At 38.4% G+C, this 27,026-nt stretch overlaps 2 protein-coding genes across 5 annotated transcripts in view; one reads left to right on the forward strand and one right to left on the reverse strand.

Annotated features, from left to right (window-relative positions):
• Positions 1 to 6,834: 6,834 nt before the first annotated feature.
• On the reverse strand, positions 6,835 to 24,420 carry C4H4orf33 (chromosome 4 C4orf33 homolog). 2 transcript variants are annotated; one of them, XM_052180562.1, is made up of 8 exons: positions 24,347 to 24,420; positions 22,256 to 22,362; positions 18,983 to 19,163; positions 16,939 to 16,999; positions 12,729 to 12,780; positions 12,445 to 12,644; positions 9,729 to 9,880; positions 6,835 to 9,282 (listed from the first exon to the last, which is right to left on the reverse strand). In XM_052180562.1, exons 3-7 carry the CDS (start codon positions 19,161 to 19,163, stop codon positions 9,775 to 9,777), a joined length of 600 nt encoding a protein of 199 aa, XP_052036522.1. In that variant the 5' UTR covers positions 22,256 to 22,362; positions 24,347 to 24,420; the 3' UTR covers positions 6,835 to 9,282; positions 9,729 to 9,774. The 2 variants fall into 2 exon arrangements, with proteins under 2 accessions (XP_052036522.1, XP_052036521.1); XM_052180561.1 differs by having other exon boundaries at positions 6,835 to 9,880.
• A 521-nt stretch (positions 24,421 to 24,941) lies between these two features.
• Positions 24,942 to 27,026, forward strand: part of Sclt1 (sodium channel and clathrin linker 1) — a 132,569-nt gene continuing 130,484 nt past the window's right edge. For all 3 annotated transcript variants that reach the window (XM_052180563.1, XM_052180564.1, XM_052180567.1), the window contains exon 1: positions 24,942 to 25,038. In XM_052180563.1, coding sequence (XP_052036523.1) covers positions 25,005 to 25,038 — 34 coding nt within the window. In that variant the 5' untranslated portion in view covers positions 24,942 to 25,004. The remainder of the gene's footprint in view (positions 25,039 to 27,026) is intronic.

Consider the following 27,026-nt stretch of genomic DNA (forward strand, 5'->3'; position numbering starts at 1 on the left):
GGAGACCTGCTGTGTCTTGCCCCCAAGCAATGTTTTACTTGGGTTGTCTCAGTGAACCTGGTGCTCCCCATCTGTTCTGTCATGGAGCGAAGATGGAGGCAGGAAGTCACTCCAAGCTGATCACCATGTAGGGCACAGGACCCATGACCAGAGGCAAACAAATGAACCGCCAATCTGCCTAGGTCCTGGGCACAGGCAGACCTCTGGTGGTTTGCGCCCCCAGAGATCTTAAACTTGGGATATCTCAGTACCTGGTGCTGCCCATCTGCTCTGTCATGGAGCAAAGATGGTGGCGGGGAGTCACTCCCCAATTATATTAATTTTTTAAAAGTAGATTCTAGCATGTGATATGAAGACAGAAACCTGTAGTTCCAACATCTGGGAGGCAGAAGTAGGAGAAACACTGTAATTTTAAGGACAGCTTGTTCTACATAGCAAGTTCCAGGTCATCTGGAGAAATAAAGCTTCGCAAAGAAGTAAACAAAGATAAATAAATTGAAAAATTATAAAGCAGATTCTGGCTTTTAGAATAGACTTGGAGGAATGAATCAGAGCAAGGGGTGATGCAGGGAGATGAACTACAGATTACTGAAGCTATTCAGGGTTGCAACAATCTGGGGAGGATAGTAGTTTATGCTAGGGGTGATAGGAAGGTGAAAGTGTTATGAAGTGGTGAGTTTCTCAATATATTTCAAAAGTATAAATGCTAGGTTTGTCAATAGAGTAAAGTATGTGAAAAATTTTTGGCTTGAGCTACAGAAAAATCTATCCTTCACTAAACAGAGAAAACTTGTAGTGAGTAAGGTATTGGAATTAAGTATTTGATATTGGACATGTAACTACTTAATTTCACAACTTTGTGATATCAAAAAGTTTGATGTTCCAGCACAGATGAGGAAGATTAAGCTACATAATTGGGAATCATTAGTGTATGTAATGTACTTTCAATAACAATACTGTCTGAAGTAACCACATCAATTAACATAGAGAAAGTAAAAGTCTGAGGATTGAGTCTTGAGAAATACCATCATTATAGTATAATGGGAGAAGGAGCCAAGGAGAATTAGTAGTGGGAGAGTGACATACCAGACACACATGAGGAAGTATTTACAGCACTATGCTGCTACAAGTCCAGTGCAAATAACTATGGTCTGAATCTCCTAAATGTGTCTCCTTCTTTTAAGCTATTACTTAAACATATATTTTGCCATAGTACAAGAAAGCTGACAAATACAATAGAATGATACTCCATTTTCTTCTTTCATATATGGATGTACTAGGGAAAATTCCAGTCAAGATGTCTTTATAAGTCAGACTGTGACAAATCTCTTGGGAAACAAAGTAATATTTGCCACAAGAAAGCCCTTATCTATAGGTTGCTTTTGGCAGAATATATTTGGTTGATTTATGATAATTTATGATAAAAAAGGATAATAGTTACATATAAGACATCCGTCTTTAAAAATTAGTACAAATGTACTATGATTTTCCATTTAAAAGTGGATCAGTGAGGAGGGAGAATCCTCAGTGGGTAAAATTAAAACCATAAGCCTGATGACCTGAGTTCAGTCTACAGAACCCAAATAAAAAGACAGATATGATGATATCCATCTAAAATCCCAGCATTCCCATGTGGAGATGGGAAGTGGAAAAGGAAACTGCTGGAAGCTCATAGTCCATCTACTATGATCTCCGTATTTGTCACATCATATATGCATCCTCACATATTCATACACACACACACACACAAATAAAATAAAATAAAGCAGACATGTACTGAGTAAAATACCTCCTTGGTGCTAAGAATTCTGTGGTTGAAAAATGGGTTAAATTACTATCTTTATAAAGGATATTAGTTAAGCTGACTCCACTCCATTTCAATTGGTTATAATAAATGAAAAATTTTAATCTCATGAGTCATTGAATACTGAACTCTATCATTGAGTAATGCAGAACTCTAATTAAGAAAATAACAGAGGTTTGATTCCCACTAACTCTCTTTTTAATCACTCTTCTAGCTACCACATAGTCTAGGCAGTTACTAAAAGTACACAACAGACTGCCTAGGATCAAATAAGGTGGCTTCCTCTGATTGCCGCATGTGTATGTAACATAAAGAAGATAGGCAGTGAAAAACGGCAAAGACGGCCTCATGCTTCCCTACATGGGATAGTGTCTTCTTTACAAACTCCATCTCAGAGTCCATGTACTTATGGAATAAAATCAGGGTAAATTCACTGTTACCACAGCAATCTGTAAATTTTATAGCATGTTGCCATGGTCTAGTAAGTGAATCTCTGGGCCTTAAAAAACCTTCAAGAGTAATTTAGTGCACTGTGTTGACACCAACAAGCTAACTGCATCCTTAGAAAGAGTTAAGGAATAAAATAACCAGCTGCGATTCACATATGTCTCAATCTGAGAAATACCTGAAATAATTTAAGCTATTCTTCAAACCTTGAGAAATGAGTCATTTCCTCCAAGAGACCTGCAAGCAAGGATAAAGCTCAGAGATACCACCAATATTTGAGTTTTGGCAAAATCTTAGTACTTTAAAAAATAATCAGTGTTATCCTTTACACTAATCACTTTACAAATCACAAGGTCACTTGAAGTCCTTGAGATCAAAGCTTTGAGACAGAAAGCCCCAACATACCTTTGTGATCCAGTTGCTCACATGGCACTAGAATGCCCATCCCTAAAGTGTATGCAGATTGGAAGACTGAGAGAGCAATCAAGTAGGAAAGCTCTCAGTGGTTTGGAATTTGAAAATGATCTAAATAGTTGAAAAACTAAATAGTTGCTCTTTGCAGTCCATTGAAAGATAGCTGATAGCATATTACAGGGAGTTGGTTAATCTGTCTCTACTATCACATCAAATGATTCTGAGAAGTATGTCATTCTTACCTTGAATAATGTCAGAGGCATTAAGTAGGAACAGAGCAGCTTAGCAAAGCCTCCTGATAAAGAGGAATGTTACACAGATCAGTGAAGAAAGGTGCAGCATTGGGGTAGAGAATGCTTTCTACAAAAGTTGGCTATACCACAGCTCCTCCATCTGTGACTCAGGAAACATTTCTAAAGGAAAGTCAGAAAGATTGTAAGAGCCAGATTCCTAGGAAAACTGCTGCGAACCTGTCTTACCTAAAAAGAGCTGTATAAACACGGCCAGAAAAATGCAATATTAACAGACCTATTAATGTGAAATAGAGAAAATTTCTCTTCTACCTACTGTTAGGGGCTTGGAAGGGATAAAGATAGAATAAGAGTTGGAAGGGTGGTATAAGAAACCAGTAAAGTAGATAAAAATTTGCTCCTACAGTCAGGTTCACACTACAGCAGCAACTTTTTCAGATAGACAATATATTCAATAAATGAACAGAAACAAGCAATTGTTCACCAGCAGTAGTGATTGTTATATGGATAAATGCAAACTCAATGCAACCTTGACATATGTAAGTCTGGTTATCTCTGGTTTAGTTTGCTCAAAGTACATTTTTGAGTTTCATCTAATATGCTACATGCATCAGTAGTCCTTTATTTTTTATCTTCCTTTTCTAAAAGCATTATAATTAACATTTGGATCTTAAAAGTTCCTCCAAAGATGTATGTGTTGAATGAAAGATTGTTACCAAATCTTTAAGAGGTGTGGACCAGTAAAAGGTAGCAAAGGAACTTCACCTTAAATGTTAATACTTTTTGGTGTACTGAGAACCAGATACCTCCTCTCTGCTTCTGGTGCTAAGAAGTAAGGCTCCTCCATTATACACTCTGCCCATGATATCCTGACTCCTCAAAAGCTCAAAAGTAATAGCATCAAGTGATCTTGGACTGACTCCTCTGAATCTGAGACAAAATAAACCTTCCTGTTCTTAGGCTACTTTTCATTTTGGCACAGTAATAGAAAGCTGACATATCCATTACCCCAATCATATAACTTCTGCATTCTCTTGTGGATGGAAAATTGATTGTTTACATCTCTGTGATGCTAGGAATAAAAATTCTACAAACATGATTTCTCCTGGTTATATAGCAAATAACAAAGTGACTCAACAAGTTGCAAGATCTGTTGGTGGCCTTACTAAACTTAATATTCTTTCCTTTCTTCATATATATTGTTCAAGAATAACTAGATTGTTCATGAAATACAACATGTTGATAGGAAATAATAGCTAAATCCACTCACGCCCTAGTTAAGCCTCTGACCATCCTAAACAAGAGGCCAGAAACATTTCACTCCAGTGATTCATATACTTCTGGAATATAACGGCCAGAGCAGAAAGCATGAAAAGAAAACGGCCTATACAAAAAGAGACATGTGTTTCAAGCAGCCTTGAGGAACCCTGCAATAAATCCTAGACTTCCGTTGTCCCTTGTTACCTAAGGAATGAACCTGTTTCAGGTAAAACACGTGTGCTCAGTGTTTTGACTTAGCAGAATTAAAATAATAACCATTAATACACAGTGATTCTGCTTTGGTTCTATCAGTCAGCAATATTTTTGAAACATTAGCTACTTTTTCCTTTGTTTTATGGTAACTTGTGGTTTCAGGTCACATTTCTTTGATAGTGACTGTGTTGGTTTGAATAAAATGCTCCCTCCCACAAGTTCATTATATTTAAATGCTTTAGTGAGTGGCATTTATTTAATTTAAATCTTAGGAGGTATGTCTGGCCCACAAGATTTTGGCCTATCTGTCTGTGCTTCCTGCCTCACAGACAGAAATATTGAGATTACAGATGTGTGCCACTGTGCACATTTTAAAGCTTATTCATGTGTGTGCATGTGTCCATGTACATGAGTATGTGTGTGTGTGTGTGTGTGTGTGTGTGTGTGTACAAGTACCTGCAGAGGCAAATTGTCAGATTATCAGATCCTCAGTACTCTTATCACTGAACTAGCTCTGCAGTCTTAAAAACCAGTGTGTTCTTGGGGTTGAACTGAGGTCAGCAGGCTTGGAAAACAAACATTTTTAAATAAGAAACCTCTCTCTGGCCCATCAAGTTATAGACTTGATGAAGTCTAGTTTATCCTCTTGTTATATAGTGATTTCTGTATACTGTTTTGGAAAAAAAAATGTCCATTCTGATCTATAAAGATTTTATAATTTTTTATCTCAACAGTCACATTTACATTAGTTCTTGAATATAATGTTTAAAGAGGAGTCAAAGTTCATTTTCCCCATATATTCATGGTATATTACATTTGTTGAAATATTCTCTCCTGGCCTCTGGTCCTGGAAAGGCTCAATGCAACAATGTAGGGGAATACCAGGACAGGGAACCAGGAGGGGATTGATTGGGGAACAGGGGGAGGGAAGAGGGCTTATGGGACTATCGGAGAGGGGGGATCCAGGAAAGGGGAAATCATTTGAAATGTAAATAAAGAATATATCTAATAAAAATAAATTAAAAAAAGAAATATTCTCCTTCAACTAGCTATCTGAATATATATGTATATGTGTATATGTGTGCATGTCTATTAGAAATTTCATTTGACTAAATAGAATAGAAACATTCATTCATTTTAGATTTGTGAGCAAATTAGGAGTGCTTTCTCATAACAAGTCCAATGGTAGGCAATTCAGCTATGATATGTTACACAACTGCTTCCTCGGTCTTCTAACTAAACGTTCCCTGGGTTGACTCCATGGTGTCATACATGCTGTGTAAATTCATAGGCAAGCAGTTGAAGGACGAAGGATAAAACATACAGAGTTACCTTTTACAGAAGCTTCCTTCTTTGAGCATTTTTTCATCATTCTGGGGATTGAAATGAGGGTCTTATACACACTAGCTATACACTCTACCAATTGATGTATACCTTCAGATTAAAGCCCAACCTAAGAACAACTACAGGCTCATAGCACTTAATAGCATGAAAATTTTCTCATAGACACATCCATATTTGATTTTTGTCTCAGTGCAAGTTCATAGTGTACACTTATATAAACCTAGATAATACCACTTGATGTGACCTATTGTTGCTAACACAAAATGACCTAAATATGAGCTGCTTAAGATTCTTCCTACCAAAATAAAGCATGCTATTTTACCATAAAAAATTTAATAAGGAATATGCTTCAAAATGATGATAAAAATAGAGAATTCAATGCATAAACAAGTCACATAGTCATTTATCATCATTGTCAAGCATTTTGTGCTGTGTGTAACTCTATTATACTTTGACAGAACTGGCAGTACAGTAGGTTTTTTCATACAGACATCACCACAAACATATAGCACATTGTATATAATAGCTATGCTATCACTAGAAAAGATGACATTTCAACTCAATTAGAATTTTATGGGAGCAGCACCAACAGTCTGCTATTGATCAAAATGTTATGCAGCACACAATGATTTAAATTGAATTGACACAAACTATTGTATGGTCATTTTTATCTGCAAAAGAAGCTGGAGAAATGTTTGTTTGCCTTATTCTTGTTTTTTATTTGGGGTGTGTAAATATAATTCCTAACAGGAGCCTCTAAAAATTAAATATATGCTATTAAAGAAAGAGAGAAGAGGCTGGAGAGATGGAAAAGTAGAAAGAGCACTTACTATTCTTGAAGAGAACCCAAGTCCAATTCTCAAAACCCATGTCATCAGGCAGCTTACATCTACCCGCATCCCCAGCTCTTGGGAGTTACAAAGGTCTCTTCTGGCCTCCGCATACATGTAAAGAATAACAACACACACACACACACACACACACACTAAATGACCTTCTGTGAGCCTGCTGGCCTGTTAGCCAATGATGTTGAGAAGAACTAAGGATGATGCAGAAGTTCACAGATCTACTAGGAAGCAAGCTTTGAAACACAGCACAAAATTTGAGACTTCTAGACCAGAAACTTTTAATTTGTGTATCTCCATATTGATTTCCACAGTTGACAATACTAATATAAATAGTAGATAGAGCTCTCTCTTCCTTACCCTCACCAGCATTTGTTGCTCTTTTGAACACAACCATTTTTCCTTGGAGAAGATGAAAACTCAACGCAGTTTCAATTACACAGAATAGCAGATTTTACATTGGCAGATTCATCCATGTATACAACTATGAACATTTTTATTCCCCGCTCCATCTTTTCACCTATCTCTCCTCTCTCCTCAAATCCTCTTCCACTTCTCTGTCTCCCCTTGTATATTCAGGTGTCTTGTTTAACTTTCATATAGGAGGAAAGCCATGAATTATTTATGTTTCAGAGACTGACTTATTTTACTTAACCCAGTATCTAGTCCCATCCAATTTCCTGATAATGACCTAATTTTGTTCTTGTGGTTGAATGGTATGTCATTTCTCTGTCTGTCTCGTGTGTGTGTGTGTGCGTGTTTTCTTTATCCATTCATCAGGAGACAGACACACTAGCTCTAGGAGACTGATATCATAGCTTGGGTAGTGTGATGAACACAGCTATGCTGATTCAGATTCCCTTGGGGCATGCGCTCGAAGTGGTAGAGCTGGATCATACGCAGCTGTTTTCATTTTATCTCCACAGTTGACAATACTAATATAAGTCTCCAAGAATAGTGGATTTGAGCTTTCTCCTTACTTTCACCAGCATTTGTTGCTTTCTTCAGGACAGACATTTTCACTGGGATGAAATGAAATCTCAATGCAGTTTTAACTTGCATTTTCCTAATACCTAAAGACACTAAGTTTTTTTTATCATTAGCTACCTGTACAAGTTCTTTTGAGCACTGTGCAGATGATCTGCCCACTTACTGACTGCACTTTTCCCTGCCTTGCTGTGATGGTGTTTCTAAGTTCTTTGGATATGGTAGATGTTACACCCCTGATTCTCCCCTGCTATATAGTCTGTCTCTTCACTTCATTAATTATCTCCTTTCCTGGGCAGCCTTTTAATTTGAGGAAATTCATTTTTTTGATTCTTTTATTTCTAGAGGAAATGGAGTTATATTCCTGAAGTCACTGCCTGTATTTACATCTTGAAGTTTTCCTTGTTTTCTTCTTTTGACTTCAGTGTTTCAGATCTTACATTAAGGTCTTGGGGCTGATTTATGTACAGGGTGGGATATGGGGATTTATCTCTAGTGTTCCATATCAACATACTATTTTCCCAGCATCAATGGTTGAGAAAAATTTTGCTCATGAGTGCTTGTTACTCCTTAGTCAAAATGTATGTATCTATGGCTATGTAGGCTAACTTTTAGATCCTCCGCTCTAATTCATTGGTCTACTGCTTGTTTTGATGCTGGTCCCATTTATGACAACAACTCTGTAGTATAACTTGAAATCAAATATTGGGAATTTCCAATAATGTTCTTGGTACTCAGTACATCTTTGCCTATTTTAGGTCTTTTGTATTTGCAAGCATATTTTAGGATACTATTCTAGTTATGTGAAGAATGTCATTTAAATTTTGAAAGTGATCATAAAACCTTCTAGATAGCTCATTTTCATAAGGCCATTTCCCCGATTCTAAATCTACTGATCCAAGAACATGGAATGTCTTTTCATCTTCTAATGTCTTCCTCAATTTCTCTCTTCAGAGTCCTGTAACTTTCATTGTAGAAGCCTTTCACCACCTCAGCAAGATATGATGACTAATCTCACTGTCGATTACATGGTGTTAGAATACCCTAGGAGCTGTATTCACTGATATGTCTTTGTGAGCATTTTTTAAAAGGTTTGAGAATGGAAAGCAAGCGCAGAATGAGGTCTCCATCACGGCATGCGATAGGGAAGGCTGAACGGCAATGAGAAGGTGAGCTGAGCACACCATTCGCCTCTCTGGTTTTTAACTGTAGACACACACATGACCAGCCGCCTCACATTCCCGTGGCCATGTTTTCCCCATCGTGATGGAGTGTATCCAGCACTATGAGCCAATAGAGAGCCTTCCTTCACAGACTGCCTTTTGTCAGTTATCTTTTAATTACAATGAGAAAAGGAACACACAGGCTTGTTCCTAAATATTCTTTTTGCTGAGCATGGGAATGCTTTCCTGATTTCTCAGCAGGTTGGTTAGTCGGGTATGGAAAATCTATTATTTTTGTCTGTATTCTGACTGTGTTGTATGCCATTTGGCTGAATTTGTTTATCAGATCTAAAAGTCTTCTAGTATAAATAAACCCAAGAAGCTACAGCTATCTGAATTGCAACAAATGTGTTACTGGTCTTATTCTGGAACGTAAGCCTCTGAAAACAGAGTTCATTCTGCAGATGTTGGTGGAATACTCAGCAGCTGTGTCTAGTTGATCTGTGGTGCAGTTTCACTCTAGACTCCTTTTGTTCAGTTTTTGTCTGCATGACCTGTTTATGTGAGAGAGGGGTACTGATTTATTATATTGGAAACTATCTTAAACCAGGATTGTTTGACACTTCAAAAATCAAATGAAGGTTTCTGACATATTGTTTTAGCAACATTAAGAAAATACCATTTATCTGTAAGTAAAATTATAAACTCCATTTCCTTAATTCAAGACTATTTAATTTCTTCTTACACAGTAAAAATATCAAATTAGATAACTCTTCTATCTAGACTCATTAGCATATATAGATGGTCTCATCAACTAAAATATATTGTTCTGTACTTATTTCAAGGGTGGAAAGGATATTTAAGTAAAAATTATTTTGTGTTACACAGAGTTTCTATTTCTTTGTTCACTGTATCCAATTTCTCACAGAGATACTACATTTTGGTGATCTCTGTTAAAATATTTGTTATAGAAATGTGTTTATATATCTTATTAGATTACCTTAAAAGATACAGAGGAGAAATGACTGACATTGCTGGTTATAATCCTATATATCAGGTTTCCCTGTTAGCCACAGGTCTGATTCTGGCTGCTTCCATTCTTCTCCAAGCAGTGTGTTAAAACTGAAAGGCTTGAAATATTCTAGACGATGGCTAAAAGTAAAGAAAGGAAGAAACTGAAATGAACTATGCATTTATGAAACAGTGGTTCCATAAAGCTATTTGTTTTGTCACACTGGTAGCAGTACAACATTCTGTTTTAAGAAATAACAAATGTTAGATGTATTTTCTATGTACAATTTTCTCATGGAAGCTATCAAATACTCAGTTCTGAAAAAATCCACCCATATTTCAAAGCAGCCTTCTTTAGTTCTGCACCCAGTTCCCTCACAGCTCAATGGAAAAATAAATATCAGCTTTCAAGGAACTCAGTAAAGTGTCTGCTAAGGAAACATGAGGACCTGAATTCAATCCTCACAGCACACATAAAAATGCCAAGGTACACAACTGTAATCCCAGTGTAGAGAACGCAGAGACGGAGTGAGACCCATGGCTCACTGGCCAGCCAGCCTAGTCTTGTTCATAAGCACCAAGCTGATGAGAGACCCTGTCTCAAATGAAGTAGACAGTCTTTCAGAAGAATGACATATGAAGGTATCTTCTGGACTCTATTTGCATGTGCATATACGTACACATAGACACATGTACAAGCATGCACACACTCAAAAAATCAATCTAACTCATTCTAGCTGTAAACCAATCCTTAGATCTTATATCCAAACTCTGATAAGTTCTGGTTCATATTAGAGGACAAATTTGTGCTCTTTCTGCAAGGTGACAAATATGGGTTTATTTTCATTTTTCTACATATAGACAGCCAGTTAGACCAGCACCATTTATTGAAGATGCTTTTTCTTTTCATTATATATTTTTTGCTTCTTTGTCAAAGATCAAGTGCCCATAAGTATGTGGTTTTAGTTCTGGGTCCTCAATTCTATTCCATTAATCAATGTGTCTGTTTCTGTACCAATACCATGCACTTATTATAATGACTGCTCTAGTAAAGCTTGAGATCAGGATTCCTCCTGAAGTTCTTTTATTGTTAAGAATTGTTTTCACTATTCTGGGTTTTTTGCCTTTCTAAATGAATTTAAAAATTGCTCTGGGGACATCCATGTGGAGACAGGGGGGTCAGGAGGAGGTATGGGATGTGGAGTGGACAGAGGGTAGACGGAATAAAATATGGAGTGTAAAAAAATAAATTAATAAAAAAAATTGTGCTCTTCCTTGTCAAAGTAAAGGAGACTACCATTTAAGAGTGATGATCTTGTTTTCTTTCCAGAAAACCTACTATTATCCTAAAGTGTTCTCTAGTGGCTTAGTGAGCACAGGCTTTCACCTGTGCTTCAGGAAAGCTCTGCACTGTAAGCAATCACTCTGCCATGCTCGCCTCAGCCACTGTGTAGTCAGACTTCCCTGGGAGGAGCCGGAGGAGCACCTCACCTCAGTATAATGGCACTCAGACATTGGCAGATTCTATTCCTTTCTGCCAACTTGCCCAGAATTATCCAGCTTACAGTTGGATCAATAAATCCCAGAGTAAGATGCTAAGAATCAACAATGAAAGAGAAAGGTCTGGGCAGAGAGTCAATCCTTGGGGGAAAAGCACAAGTGTACATTTAAGTGTATCAAGCAGAACACAGGCATCTGCTTAGAGAGATGAAGGGGGAAAGTCTTCAAGTAAATGCATGAAGCATTAAACATGAGAAGAAAGATGGTGTCATAAGGGGCACAGTTTGGTTCCTGCTGTCTGTCTCTGAGTGGCCTCAGTGAGGTCAGCACTGGTGAGTCAGGATGTTTAGCAGAGCCTAGCAGAGGCATCCTAGTCAGGAACACCATTGTTGCTAGACGTCTCTGCTTTTTTGCCCTTAGTCATTTTGTCCCAAGCAAGGCTGCCTAGGGGACAAGTCCTTGCAGCATGCATGAAGCACTGAGAAGACTCACCATGGCTATATTGTTCTTAGACAAGAGCTTCAGATACTGGGAGAAAAAACTCAAAACGGGGTAAGTGTTGACGGTACCTTAGTTTAAATTAAATATCTGTTGCCTTGCAGGAGCTATAACCTCTGACAACCACTCACTGGTCATAAACTCAAGAGCCCCACAGATAACTGTTAAAGGAAGTCCTTAAGCGACACGGTCTCTATCATACATTTATAATTCATTCAAAATTACTTAATCTAGATGTCACTTACCAGTTAAGAAGTAATTTTATCACAAGCAAGGTTGCCTAGGAACATAGCTGATCCTCTTATTCTCGTGAAGCAACAAGAGAATAGAGACATGACTACTGTGTAATTTTGTTCTTTAGTAACCAAGAAAAAGGTTTAAAACCCCTCTATCTACACCACAAAATGAAGAATCCCCTGGCTAGTTTATCTAGGAAAAGGATCGTAAACTAATTTGAAGCCATATCAGTAACAGCTAAGGTAGCACTCACTAATTAACTTTCTCATACAACTATGAAAGACTGAGTGCTTTGCTGACAGTAATGAGATGGTCTATCCTGGTCAAAAGTTGAGGGTCATGAGGGAACGTAGTGTTCTTAGCATGTACTTAAATGTACATCAAGTACATCAAGAGTGCCACTGCTGCTCTCACAAGAACTCATTTCCCGCCCTGGAGTTAGAATGAACCTCCGCTTATTTTCTACTTACAAGTCAGGTTTTTGTCCTTGTTGCAGCTCATGCTGTGGCACTGGGTAAAGCGCTTCATAAACTCTCCTGTCCTGGGATCCATGGATTGCAAATGAGTTGAAGCGTGTCACATTTGGTGGGAAATAACTCCAGGGAAGATAAGCTTCGCCTTCCCAGTTAGCTTCTCCTCTGGACACTTTGAATGATAATGCAAGCTCTTTCTATTAGAAATACAAAAGGAAAGTTTAAACATATTATAGACATATGTGTTGTGCATTAAAATATTTTTTCATATATTTACTCACTTTCCAAATATTTCTTCTTCCAGAGAGTAAAAGAACTAAATGTTGTCCATGTCTGTTAAAATTAAGATTCCTCATGAGTGTTAGAGAAAAACATTATCTTTTCACTTTCTATTCTATCTGGAATGTGTGCCTTTTAGATAAATTTCCAAATAACCAAAAAGTACAATATAATATTGGATAACTATAGGGAAAGTCAGTATGTCACATTACTTAGAAATGGCAACTTTCTAATTACCATATCACAAACCACTGCTGCCAATCATAAGGTCTCACTGACTAGCGCCACTTGTCATATTTTACCCACTAGCAATCTTTCTGCCCCTTCTTTTCATAGTTTTTAGATAGGAAATTATACAAAATACTTCATTTGGTTAGAAAACACAACACATGAGAAAAGGAACAGAGTGATAATCATAATATTTGGAGTTTAAATAAAACCAGCTGCAAAACTGAAGCAGCCCAAGGAAAGCTAGAGCTGATTTCCAAATCTTGATCTAACAGCTTAAACAAAAGTTCTTTCTGTAAGGAAACTTTCTGGAGACTCAGTAGTTAGGTAGGAAATGTAAATACATGTTGACCAAAGCTAGTCAACAAGGCACAGACTTTAAGCTGCTGCTATTTTTTTCCACACTGCTGTCCTTGAAAGTCTTCCACCTGACTTCTAGCTTTCTACCATTTCTTCAGGCACCAATGTCACATCTCCATAGACAAACACGATGTATTTTTAGAAGGAATTCTAATGGGAATGATTAAGTGGGATTATCTGACTCAGTAAGAAGCAAAGGTTTGCCTGTATTTACATGAAGTAAATTTTCTGCCTCTGGAAGTCTGTCAAACATTTCTACCCCCTTCCCCCCCTCCCCCCCCCTGGTCCTTTGTGAGCTTTCTGAGGGAGGATTTTCTCCAATAAAGTACTCTAACAGAAGACAAGTAACCCTTTCCTTTGGCAACCTTGGATTAATCTTACTGTTTATGTGGAGCTTTAGGAAGATTGTAAGATGTGCAAATCTTACTGCAAATTAAACCAGTGTTCTTGCTGATTTCCTAGCTGATAGCGAGTCAGAACAAGAATTGACTGCCTGAGGCAAAAAAATGATTCTTGATTATTAACTATCTTGATGTATATGAAATAAAACCACCCTGTGGATATATATATGTAATTTTATACACAATATATAAACCATGTAGTTTCTTAAGGAGAAAATTGTCTATTTTTCTATGCATCCAATGTTAGATTGTCACTTCATGAAAATAAACTGATACTACCTCATAAAGGAAAACAACAGAGGCCAGTGAAATGGCTTAGCAGGTAGAGGAGCTTGCAGCTAAGCCTGATGCCCTGGATTCAATTCCTTGAACCTACATGGTAGAGAGAATTACTCCTGCAAATTGTCCTTCCATCTCCACATGTAGGCCATGGCACACAGACACAAATACATACATACATATATCTATAACAAATGAATAAGTGCTTTTTAAAAGTGAAAAACAAATAAAAAAGAAACCTATAACTTAAACTTGGGAGTTTTGACAAACCAAGCTCTTTGCTGTTTTTTAGTCAAATTAGAAATGTTTTGTCTTAACTTTCTCAACTATAAGGTGAAAGTTAGCACTTAATACTTATAATTATCCTACTTTTCATGAAAGTTTATAAGAACTAATCATAATCTTAAATACAATACTTTGTCATGATAGTTGAAAGATAATATGAAAACATATCTAATTCTGGTTTTAATAACTATCTGCAGGGTCCTGGGAGCCTCTTGCTTTCAAGGAACTTTCTGTAGACTACCCCCTCTGGCATCAAAGGGAGGGGAGACCCTTTGTCCTGTGAAGGCTTACTGCCCCAGTGTAAGGGCAGGACCGGGTGGGTGGAGTAGCACCCTGTGGGCCCCAGTGTAAGGGCAGGACTGGGTGGGTGGGGTAGCACCCCGTGGAGGCAGGTGGGAGGGGAGTGGGATGGGGGTTTGGAGAGGAAACCGAGGAAACCGGGAAGGGGAATAACATTTGAAATAAACAAAATAACCAATAAAAAATATAAAAATTATCTGCAGGCCTGGGGTGGTGAACACCTTCAGTCCTGGCAGTTGGGAAGCAGAGGTGGGTGATCTCTGTGTACTTCAGGCTAACCAGGACTACATAGTGAGACCTTATCCCACAAAACGAAAGAAAAAATAATTGTGAATAACTGCACTTTTCATGTTAGAATTAGCATAAAACAAAAAACCGAACAACTAACACCTAACAGATGGGAAAAGACATCTAAAGTTTCATGTAGATTAACTGGAGCTCTCTTGTCAGTTTTAAAAGGAACAAGGGCTATTGAACACATACTGGAAAACATTTAAGTGACATCTAAAATAAGTAATAGTAATATAGAGAGACATCTCATGTATCAAAAGCATGCTACAATTTAGATAACAGGTGAGCCTAAGTTTCCTTTTTTTTACAACTACTCAGGAATAAAAGCTGGCCACTACATAAGAAAGTTACTAACTTAAGTACTGAAGCTCAAAGACATTCCAAGACAGCTGGGCATAGTGGCTCACACCTTTAATCTCCATGAGTTCCAGACTGGTCAGAACTATACAGTAAGAGTGTCTCAAAAAACAAGCAAACAAATGATAAATTTGGAAATCTGCAGCTGCCTGGGGGTAAGGGCTGGGGGGGGGCAGGGAGGGTGTCTCAAGGAAGTGCCAAGAGACCTGGGATGGGAGAGACTCTCAGGAGTCAATTCAGGTGACCTTAGTTGAGATGCATAGCTGTGGGGATATGGAACATTAAGAGGCCACCTCCTGTAGTCAGGCAGGGCCTCCAGTGGATGGATAAGAACATCAACCCACCCACAAAACTTTCCACCCAAATTTGTACTATCTAAAAGAAATGCAGGGACAAAGATGGAGTAGAGATTGAGGGAATGGTTAACCAATACCTGGCCCAACTTGAGACCCATCCATGGGCAAGCACCAATCCCTAACACTATTAATGATACTCTGTTATGCCTGTAGACAGGAGTATAGCATAACTGTCCTCTGTGAGGCTTCATGCAGCAGGTGAGTGAAACAGATGTAGAAACCTACACCCAAACATTGGATAGAGCTCAGGACTTTTATGGAAACCTTGGGGGAAGGATTGAAGACCCTGAAGGCCAACAGAGTCAACTAACCTGGACCCTTGGGGTTTCTCAAAGACTGAGCCACCAACCAAATAGCACACATGGGCTGGACCCAGGCCCTGGCACATATGTAGCAGACGTGCAGCTCAGTCCCAAGTAGGTCCCCTAACCACTGGAGCAGGAGCTGCCCCTAAAGCTGTTGCTTGTCTGTGGACTCTGTTCCCAAATGGGGATGCCTTATCGGTTGTTCTCAGTGAGAAAAGATGCATCTAACCCTGTGGAGAATTGATGAGCCAGGAGGTCCCCGACCCTCACAAAGAAGTGGAGGGGCAACAGGGAAGGAGCTCTGTGAGGGGAGAACTTGAAGGGGAGAACAGCAATCAAGATAAAAAATGAATAAATTAATGAATAAAAAAAGCCCCAAAGAGAAAATAAATAATAATATAAATGAATGAATGAATGAATGAATGAATGAAGAAAGAAGGAAGGAAGGGAAAGGAAAGGAAAGGAAAGGAAAGGAAAGAAAGGAAAGGAAAGAAAGAAAGATAGATCTTCCAAAATACCATTGAATTTATTTTGTATCAGCCATCTATTGCTGGGCATGGGGCCTGCTCTTAAGTGTGCTTTGAGTACCCAGTGGTATTCTATTGAAGACTGTTTCTCCTTTGCAAGTGGTTGTAAATTGGAGTTACTGACTCAGTTAGGGATGGGAGCTCTCCTTTTACTTGTAAATAGTTAATATACTGATAGTGTAAATATAGAAAGTAATAATTTGTTTGTAATGATTTTTTTCACTTTGTAAAAAACTTCATTACTACAAAATCATTTATATAAATAAATTAAAAATTACATCAACTTAATATACTCAAACATGTAGGATATACATATATATACATACAAGTACACACATTCTAAACAAATTCTAAATGTATACATTGTACAAGTCAATAAATAGAGATTTAAAATTGACTCCAGTCAACATGACCTCTACTTAGCTTAACTTAGTAAGCTTTACTACAACCACACAATTTCTAACTAGAAAGCAGATGTGTTCAAATCATGTAATAATTGTTAAGAAAAACAGTTTATACTTACGGACAAAGTTCGACTTCTAAATACTGCTCAGTTCCATCATTCAAGAAAAATGCTTCCACAACTTATGAAAACAGACAAGACATAGGAAATTTCATTTTGATTAAGCAGTAAATAATTTATTCCTTTAGACTAAAAAGTGAATCACTAAGTTTTGTAAATCACCATACTATCCGCATTAGGAAACTGAGCAAAATACAGTGTCTATAAGAAAAGCATAGGAAGTAAGTTAACCTCTATTTCTCCCACAGAAATCTGTCATAGTTAAAGGACAATACAAAGCCTAATGACGGCGAGACCACAGGGAAATCAACATTTCTTCACAGACGAGGACTCTGGGCCAGTTATCTTCATCTTGGAATTTATCCCAAGTACACAAATTAGACAACTAGAAACAAATTATACAGAATTCTACCCATCAGACTATGAGTCAACTTACAAATGACATAAACATCTATCTCTTCTTATATAAAATATATATCTCCTCTACATAATATAAAATATGTATATAAAATATGTATCTTATATAAAATATGTATCTCCTCTACATAAAGAAATCACCTATTATTCATCAAAACTGATGAAATTACATAAGCCATATATTTCATGTAAAAGAACACAATGGCACTACTAAAATCAAAGACAGTAAAATATGTATTGGCATGACAAGACTTCCATGGTATTTATAGGTTAATTATAGAGCAGTAACTAAATGTATGAGCCATAAACCAAATGTATGTGAGATTTAAATATGTGTATGTTATGCATATATGTGCCAGGGGCAACCTGTCTACAATATAGACACAACAAATATGAAGAATGGTGGGGCTTCTGTGGTGTTCAACAGATAACGTGCTTGCCACCAAGCCCATGGCCACCATATCTGATGACCACCAAGCCCATGGCCACAGCGCCTGACAGCCTGTGTTAGATCCCCAGAATCCACATGGTGGGAAGAGATAACCCATTCCCCCAGTTGTCCCCTTACCTCCACAAGCATGAAAATGTTTTTCAAACTATTTTTTTTAAAACTAATTTAAAAAAAACTGGTTATTTATAATTAGTGGTCTTTTTATTATAATTTCAGGAATTTTCTGAGCATTAGTAGCTTTAAATTTTTAATTAATTAAAATTAATGTTGAAATGTAGTGCATCTTTCTTATAAGTAATTACAATAGCATAAATCATACAAAGTGAAAACCCAAGTCTTTTTCTTTCTACTTTGGTCTAAAACTTGCCAGATCTTGTCTAGACTTCTACAAACATTTTTTTAAAAATAATTATGAAATCATATTTGATTATAATTTGCTTTTTCATCATTTAGGGAGGTAGATAGTTCATTCTTGCCTCAAAGTAAAAAAAAATGGACTTAGAAAAAAAGATTACTTGGAAGAAGGGGCCTGTGCTAATCAAGTAAATAAAAATCCAAATATACTGAGTGAGAGATCTTTAGGAATATTCTTAATTTCTATGCAATGTAATATTTCATATCTATGGGGATGGCATCATGAACACTATCTCAGAAAGAACCCTGCAGCTTGACAAGAATATAGTACAAGAAGGTCAGAGAACAAACCTGAAACCATTTCATTTCCTGGTATCTCTTTTGGCCTTAATTTGATAAGTGAGATTACCTGACAGCAGAAAGTTAAATCTTACACTGACAGTATTTCTCCCGTAAATAGCATACTCTAAAATCCCTTACACAGGAGGCTTTTACAGTAAAGATGGCAATTCAAAGATTCTTAAAGGACAAAATGGGGAATATGAATTTTTTTATAGCAGATGACATACGTAAAGAAAGGAAATGTGGCAGCAACACAAACATCTGTATTTGGGCCTGCCATCTTTCTCTGTTCTGCTTGTATATTGGAGCCCCATGGGTAATGGGAAGGAAGTCAGAATGACGGATGGTTAGGCAAGATCAGAAACTGCGTCAGTTGTTCAGAAGCATATTACTTCCTAACAGCAAGATAAAATAATAGTTCTCTGAGAGGTTATTAGAAAAAGATTTATGTTTGTAATAAAATACAATACTTGTACTTACCTTCATAATTCCACAGTTCACTGAAAGGCTTTCCCGGTTCTCCGAGAGGGGCTGGAGGATCATTGAACAATGGAGCACTGACCTCCATCTTCACTCCCTGGTCACACCGGTTCAGCCTGACACACACTGGCTCATGCCTCACTGGAAGACCATCCCAAGTGTATTCAATTTTAAAATCCATCTAAAAGAAAATTCAAACAAATTTGTTAACAACATAGAATACTCCCCTCTACTTAACAATGAAATGAAAATTAAAACGGGACAGCAAGTCAACAAAAGTAAGCACAAGATCCTAGGAGTCAAAAGGCTATCTGGGCCATAGAAATTATAAACTCTGAATTCTACTCCAAAAAACAACTGGACCCTAAAAGCTTCGTGACTTTTAGTCTGCATGTAGCTGTTTCTTTGTGTATGCAAAAATCATTGAAAATAGTATGACTAAATCCACTGCAGAAATTGTAAATGTACTTAACTACATTGAGTTTATGTTTTTCCATATTTAGCGAAGATGTAATTCTTTGTGTTAAAATAAATATATCCATCTTGTTAGTACACAAATTTGTTTTGTTTCTGACAGATGGTAACATAACATTATATGAATATATGTATATGTATGTAAATATATACATATAAATTCATTATCAGTAGGCACATTTCTATTTTTCTTAGCATTTATTAATTGTACCAAATGATGTGCTCTCTTATGACATTTCATATGTAGCACAGTACACTTTGACCATCTTCAGTCCCTTATTACTATATCATGTTCATGTCCCCCTCAATCTTCCCCTCCTTCTACTTTCACGTATTGTCTCTAACGTTTTCCTTTTCTTTGATAATTAACACATTCATGCATACATAAATACATAAATATAACATGCTGAGTCCATGTAGTGTTGTTCATATATTCATATATGTTTTAAGGGCTGACGACTTGGTACTGGATAACCAACCAATTAGGGGGCTCATATCATACAACTAAATTTCCTCTCAACTCCCTTAGTCAATTTCTGAGACTTGACTGGCCTCAGTTTCTTTGCATAAAGGCTGATTAAATAGAGACATCTAAATTGTCCATGGCCTTCCTCTCCTGGAGTAACCCTTCCTGCCATTCTCTATAATTGCTACACTGTTCCACTTTGATTCACACAATTTATACTGCATACACACACACACACACACACACACACACACACACACACACACGGGTGGTAGGGAAGGGAGAGAGGAGGCAGTTTTATATATCAGTTTTACAGAGATAGGTTGAAAACAGAACAAGCCAGAGAATGAGAAGGAGTCAGAAGATTAGAATAGATTACCAGAGTTAATTTGAGGCCAAGCAGAGCAATTCAGTAAGAAGCTAAGAAAAGATAGTTTGAACCAAGTTTAGACAGGAGTTTTGATCCAGAACAGCTAAGTTGAACCAGCCAGCCAGAGTTCAGAAAGAACTAGAAAGGCTGACCTTATTCAGCAGTAAGCCTTTGAGATAACAATTACATCTGTCCAATAAAAGTTACTTTATAGACATATGTATTTATTATCTCTCAGCCTAAGCTAGAATGCTTGAACTAGGAGCTATTTATGTCAAGTGAATACCATTGTAATGTCTAAAATTCTGAGTGTACAATTTTAAACAGAAGAGACCTACTATGTCAGTAGCTTCAGTGTCTTGTTAAAAGCTATGTATTAATATAATGGTACATCTAAATTACAGCTTCTAAGGCTTGGGGAACATTAAAGAAGAGGGAAGAAAGACTGTAGCAGCCAGAGATCATGAAGATCAGGAGCAAAAGAGTGTGTTCTGAACATCACAGGACTGCTGTGCTCATGAACTCATAGTAGCGGTGGCTGTGTGCACATGGCCTGTATAAGACCAGGCCAGTCAACATTTCAGAACAAAGGAGAAAGGGACGCAAATGTCTCCAACCCCTAGCTGAAGAGCAATTGACAGTTGATGGCTTCTGGGAAAAAGACAATTAGCTTTCTTTAAGGCTGTGGTCCCTGATTCGTTGACTTAGATTCAAGGGATGGTTCCTTCGATGAATATTTTAAGAGCACAACAGGATGAAGTGATTATTTGAAAACAAAGACATGAAGCTAGGAGCGGGGGGCAAAGATTAAGGAGTGGTTCTGCGAAGAGTCAGGGGGAAAGTACGACCAAAATCATTGTGAGTGTACATGAAATTCTGAAAGAATAAAAATATATTATGTATTGTACACATGCAAATGTTACATATTACATTACAGACGTGCATTATATATAATGTATATATGTAAATATGTGAACAGACTTTAATGTATACGTGTTCATTTGGCAATGGCTCCATGTATGGGTATAGTGTAACACTCAGACAGGAGCCTAAGTGATACTAAGCGATGAGGAAAGACAGTGCAGACAAAAGGGCATGAGTCACGAAGAGGAAGCTTTCCTAGCCTCCACTCTGTCAGAGGGTTTTCGGAGGTGGGAGGGTTGTTTTGTTTGTTTGTTTGTTTTATGGTGGAGAAGTGCATAAAAATGTGATGACCGTGAAAGGGTAAAGCCGGGAACAAAGACCTGTGGCTTCAGGGTTGCCTCTTGAGTGCGTTGAAGTGCACAGCAATGCAGATCGCTTGGGGGGTGTGGCCGTTTACTTGATGGCTGCCTTAACTCAGTTATTCGATTTTATTTGTGAGCTCATTACAATGAAATTTAGAAATGAATAAGGTGAAAATATTTTAAGATCCAACCTCTTAATGTTAGACCTTGCAAACAGCACTATGATGAAACCTCAGAGTCAGAATTAATACTTCCAAGGTGATCACTATCCTACTGCACAGTTTTACTAGCAGCTTTCTTAAAACAATGTTGCTACTCTGTAGTTTTCACTTTTAGCTTATCTTCTTCAACTCACACTTTAAAAAGAGTTAAAACTTCAGTTCTTTTAATTTCTACGTAAGGAAATCAAACGAGAGACATATTCCTGGATCACTCGAGTGGGAGACAAAAAGGTTTAAAAGAAATGTCAAGAAATATTTTTTTCAATAAAATGATTTTTAAGGAAAATTTCCAGGTTCCTTCATTTACAAAAAGAAAAATCCTTATTATTATTTTTTTTTACAGCACATACTGCTTTTTGGTTTGCATGTGACACTGCTCCACACACTTCTAAAAGAAAAGGAGGGAGGCGGAAGTAAAGTCAGGAGGACCTGACAGCTGCAGGCCGGAGGACATCAAATGTTTTCAGTCCAATTAAAGACACAGAAGCTCAAAGGACAGACCGATAAAACACAGACCTGGGAGTTCGGTGCTAGCTGTGGTGCCTGGGCCAGGTCTGAGCAGTAGGCTCCCTCTTCGGCTCTGCCCAGTTGCTCCTGTGTTCAAGAGGGAGGGACCAGGAATTCTGAAACAGACAAGCCTGGTTTTTCAGTGAAAACATTGAGAGGTCACACAAAGAAACATCTGAAGGCTCTTAAATCTCACCATTTGAATTCTGAGTGTTTTCTTTTTAATTATTTTAATAGAGAAGGCTAATTCAGCAACACGAGCATTATAAACCCATTTGAAAATGAACAGTGAGTCACCAAAGATTATAATAAAATATGTGAGGTAGCCATTCACTTATTGCAATTAGAGGCTAACTATGAACATTAAAACATTCGACTTAATATATATCACATGGCGGTTACAGGTTGTGATGTTGAAACCATGCTTTCTGGGCTCAAATCCTCCTGTGATGAGCTGGCTTTCAAACTTTTTTACTTAAATTCTTACTTCTTATATTCTGAAGTTTGCTAGACAGGAGCCTAGCATGTTTAGTGTCAATACTAGATGTTTAGTGTCAATTTATTAAAATTACTAGTGAGACCGGCCATTAACTTTCAGTGTATGACACTTCAAGTGGTTTGTGCTTACTTTGACCACGATCATACAACACCAAGGGCAAACATAAACGTTCTATTTCACCACTCAGTTTAGACAAAACCATTGATAATGTTAATCCAGAAGTCAGACTTTGATTTCTCTACACTAATACATTCTATCAGTGCTGACTGTAAATATTAAATTTATAGATACTTATTCAATGCTAGCTTACAGCACAACGTAGAGTCCAAAGGAAAGTCTCTTTGAGTAGAGACTATAAGTTCATTAGAAAGTATCCTATACTGAACTTAAAAAGAAGTGGAACTTGCACAATCAGTATGGTTACTTTGTTAAGTTTATGGCCACTAAAAACCAGGCCAGGTTGAATCTTCACTAACTCAAAGTTAAATTAAACTTTTGTGTGGCTAGTACCAACACATACATATTTAACAGCTACTCTTTTTAGAGGAATGAGGCCAACACTGTTTATGCTGTTTTATTAGTACGGGATTATAAAATGTCTTAAAGAGTTAAACAGAAAGCCCAACTTCATCTAGGGCATATACACGTTTTGTTTTGTGTGTGTGTGTGTCCATGTGGGAGAGTGCGGCGTCTATACCCATGTACGGACTGAGGTTGAGTATCAGTGGGATACTGATACAGTCATTCTCAAATGCTGTCCACCTTTTTTTTTAACCTAAGTTTATTTTCACCAGATATTTTCAGACAGGAATAAAAAAAAAATCTTATACCTGATCTTACTTTTTGAGACAATGACTCACTGACTCTGGAGTCACTTTCCAATTTGTCTAGGCTGCTGGATAGAGAGCACCCTTTCCCCTCATCCTGTCTGCTCCTCTCCAGTGCGAGTGTTAAAGGCACATGGTGATCTGCCTGGCTTTTTATGCGGGTGCTGGGGAATTCCAGGCAAGCACTTCATATCCAAGCTATCTCAAGCCCTGGGCATATTTAAAGAAACTTGATTTCAATGCATAAAAATACAATCAATTAAAAGGCTCTAAAGCCAGTGATAAACTTCAAGTGAGCATTTTTTTAAATTGCTTAATGTCTTTCCCCCCCAATGTTTTGTGTACGTTTCACGTTTTAAGCTTTACATTTCATATACTCATAACATCACTTTTAAAACTGTGAGTGGCAGTTTATGCCCCAGTACAAATTTTATTTTATTTTTGCAAAATTTTGTCTTTCCTTAAATCCAAAGAAACATCTCTGAAATACCCGCTAGATTTGCATGCTACCCTGGATCCTGACCAGGTGCCTTCTTGAAGCCACAGGGCTAAATATTGGACAACAGCTCTCTTTTCTAGGCACAAGAGTCAGTCACCTGTTTCAGAGCTAGAAGCGACAGCTCTAAATTACGGACGCCCACAGACTCTTAGTGTCTGCGAAACCAAGACTCGAGAGTGGGGAGGGCAATGAAAATCCATATCTAGTGCCTGCTCCTATCACAATTTTCAGTTTTCTAAAGAAAATTAAATTAAATTAAAAATGCGCCACACTACCTCAGACACTCGCTGCGCCACTGCGGAAGGCGCCAAGAAACCCACTCAGCCCCCAGCGCGGCCTCGGGGACCCGCCCACCGCCTGACAGATAGCCAATCAGCTGCCGGCGCCCGAGACAGCGCGCTGACGCATGCCGACGCCCGCGTGATGACGGACGCGGCGTCACCGTCTCCAAGGAACGGTCCGGGGCACCGCTTTCAAAGTCGCAGGGCGGGCCGAGTGGACTCCGTGGCCGCCAGTGCTTCCCCCGCGGTCCTGGCGTCGCCCCTCAGCCCCGCGGGGACGCCGCCGCAGGGCCAGGCGCGTCCCAGGGTCATCCTCCCGCGGGGTCTGACGGGAACTCGGCCCCTCCGGCCGCGCGCCGCCCCGCGGCCCTTTTCGTTCGCCCGCCCGGGTCCGGCAGAACGCGGAGCGGAGCCTGACGCGCGTCGCCTGGGTTCGGCGGAGCGGCGGGCCGGGCTGCGCCGCCGCGTGAGTGGGATGCTGATGCCTCCGCGCCAGGGCTCGGCTGCCCCTGCGACCCCTTAGCTTTTTGTTTGCCCTCACAGCGGGAGGCTGCTTTTTTTGTTTGTTTATTTGCTTGTTTAGAAAAATACCTTCCTTCCCCCCTGCGAGGAATCGATAAACGTGATGAAAACTCCAAACTAAAATATCGAAATGGCCACAGAAATCGACTTACAGAGAGACCAAAGTAAGCGCGCTCTATTCCCTGATGGAAAATTCATCTGTAAGGTGCAATGTCGCTATCGTTGACCTACTAATGTGTTGTGAATGCCGGTCGGGTCCCAGAGTGAAAATGTTAAAAACTTAAAAGGAAGTCCTCTGCACAAAATGCTTGGTGATGTACATGAGGCTACGTATGTACTTGACGAAGCAGAACCGCTAGTAAATACTTGTAGAATATTCCTTAAGCGTGCATAGGACTCGGCTAGGCACGAAATAGATTTGTTATGCATCTCTTGTGCTCGAGGAAACTCGAGGGCTGATGGCCAGGAAGAGTTTCCAAGCCTGCAGCTTAGGACCTTCAGGCATTGCTCTGGTCATTAGTGTAAAAGATATTTGATGAGCTATGTTTCATTACGTGCCAGGTGCTATACATGTAGGTGATGTAAGGATGATATGGAGAGATTCTTGTTCTCCAAGCATGTAAGTGGCGGAAGGAGATACATAAATAGCAAAAATACACCGAAGCAGCCACAGCAGCTCACTGGTTTGCAATCAGTTACAGAGTGGTTGATGGAATGAATTGAGCAAACATTGAAATATAAAGAATAGCATCCACTAACATGGAACTAAACAAATATTGACTATTGTGCAGTTATTAAACTGCGGCCAGAGGAGATGCATTTGGACAGAAACTTGACATATCGATATGTGTTTACTGATAAGAAAGGTTTAGGTGTCCAAATTATTTGCAGCATTGAAGGAATTGGTAATATGCTTTGTTTGAAAACAGGACAGTTGCCTTGAACACTATATAAAGGTTTATAGAGGAGCACAGTTCTTAGCTGCAGTGGTAATCCTAGGTAAGAAGTGACCTAAGGAGGATGTAGAGATGAAAGCTGAGAGATTTAAAAGAGGGAGAGAGCAAGTTTCTATTTTCTTGAATATCAGGGAGGGTTGGGGAAACATGCTGAACTCAATATTGAGCTCCTAGACCAGAGGTTACAGACATACTGGAAATTTGTTTCTGTAGATATATTACCTAAGCTCTCACATTTTACAAGTTTGATCTTGGGCAAAATTCTTAGCTTCTCTGCACCTCTGAGTAGTACATGTTAAATGCTCTGCTTCACCACCACCACCACCACCACACACACTATCTATAGTGTGGAATATTGTATACATATATATGTATGTCTACACATTATATGTGTGTGTGTGTGTTGATATTACAACAGTAGCATTATTTCTTAAGAAAATGAGTAGGAAAATCCTCCCTCATTCTATAAAGATGAATAACTGGCTACAATCTTAGTGATCTGCGTGATTTGAGTTTTGCTTGGTGGAGAAATACCTGAAGTTTAGAAGATGGGTTTTAGAAGAATAAAGCAACCATAATTCTAAAATAAAAATTGAATTCCAAATATGAGCAAACCCAAGTAAGAGAATTTATTTTAACTGAAAACTGAATTGTATGTCAGTAAAACACAAGCAGAGTGGAAGAAGAGAGTCCCAAATAGTAGGAGCGGAACCTCAGGGGCTTGAAATTTGTATGTTCAGGAAATGGAAGCATGGAATTGTAAGGTTTGTATGAAGAGATAAAAGAGTGTTAGGAATCTGTGAACTTTTCTGTTACTGACCTTGTATGTTAGTTAAAGGTGGGGGTTGACGCACTAGCCTTGCCACCTACCACTGTTGAGATGAAGGTGACCGATTATCCTCCCATTTGCATCATATTCTCTACATTGTTTGTTTTCAAGACATTGTTTCTCTGGGTAACAGTTCTGAGTATTCTGGAACTGGGTTCTTAGACCAAGCTGGCCTTGAACTCTGCTCCCTCTGCCTCAAGAATGTTGAGATGAAAGGCATTTGCCACCATACCCAGCCTTCTACACTGACTTCTGCCCATCTTAACTTCTCACTGCCTTCATTTGTTTTTTTCTGGTGTTTGTTTGTTTGTTTGTTTGGTTTGGTTTGAGAAGACCTGGCCTTAGATTCTCTGTGTTGCCTAGGTTA

The sequence above is a fragment of the Apodemus sylvaticus genome, chromosome 4 (assembly GCF_947179515.1).
Source record: "Apodemus sylvaticus chromosome 4, mApoSyl1.1, whole genome shotgun sequence".
Lineage (NCBI taxonomy): Eukaryota > Metazoa > Chordata > Mammalia > Rodentia > Muridae > Apodemus > Apodemus sylvaticus.

Bases quoted from the DNA above. Each gene is read 5' to 3' on its own strand.
- C4H4orf33 (XM_052180562.1), bottom strand. From the start codon at position 19,163: ATGGATTTTAAAATTGAATACACTTGGGATGGTCTTCCAGTGAGGCAT. The intron at 12,781-16,938 runs GTAAGTATAAAC...TAATTTTAACAG, and splicing joins TTAGAAGTCGAACTTTGTCC to ACATGGACAACATTTAGTTC. The intron at 9,881-12,444 runs GTAAGTAGAAAA...CTTTACTTTTAG, and splicing joins CAAGGACAAAAACCTGACTT to CCATCGTCTAGAATATTTCA.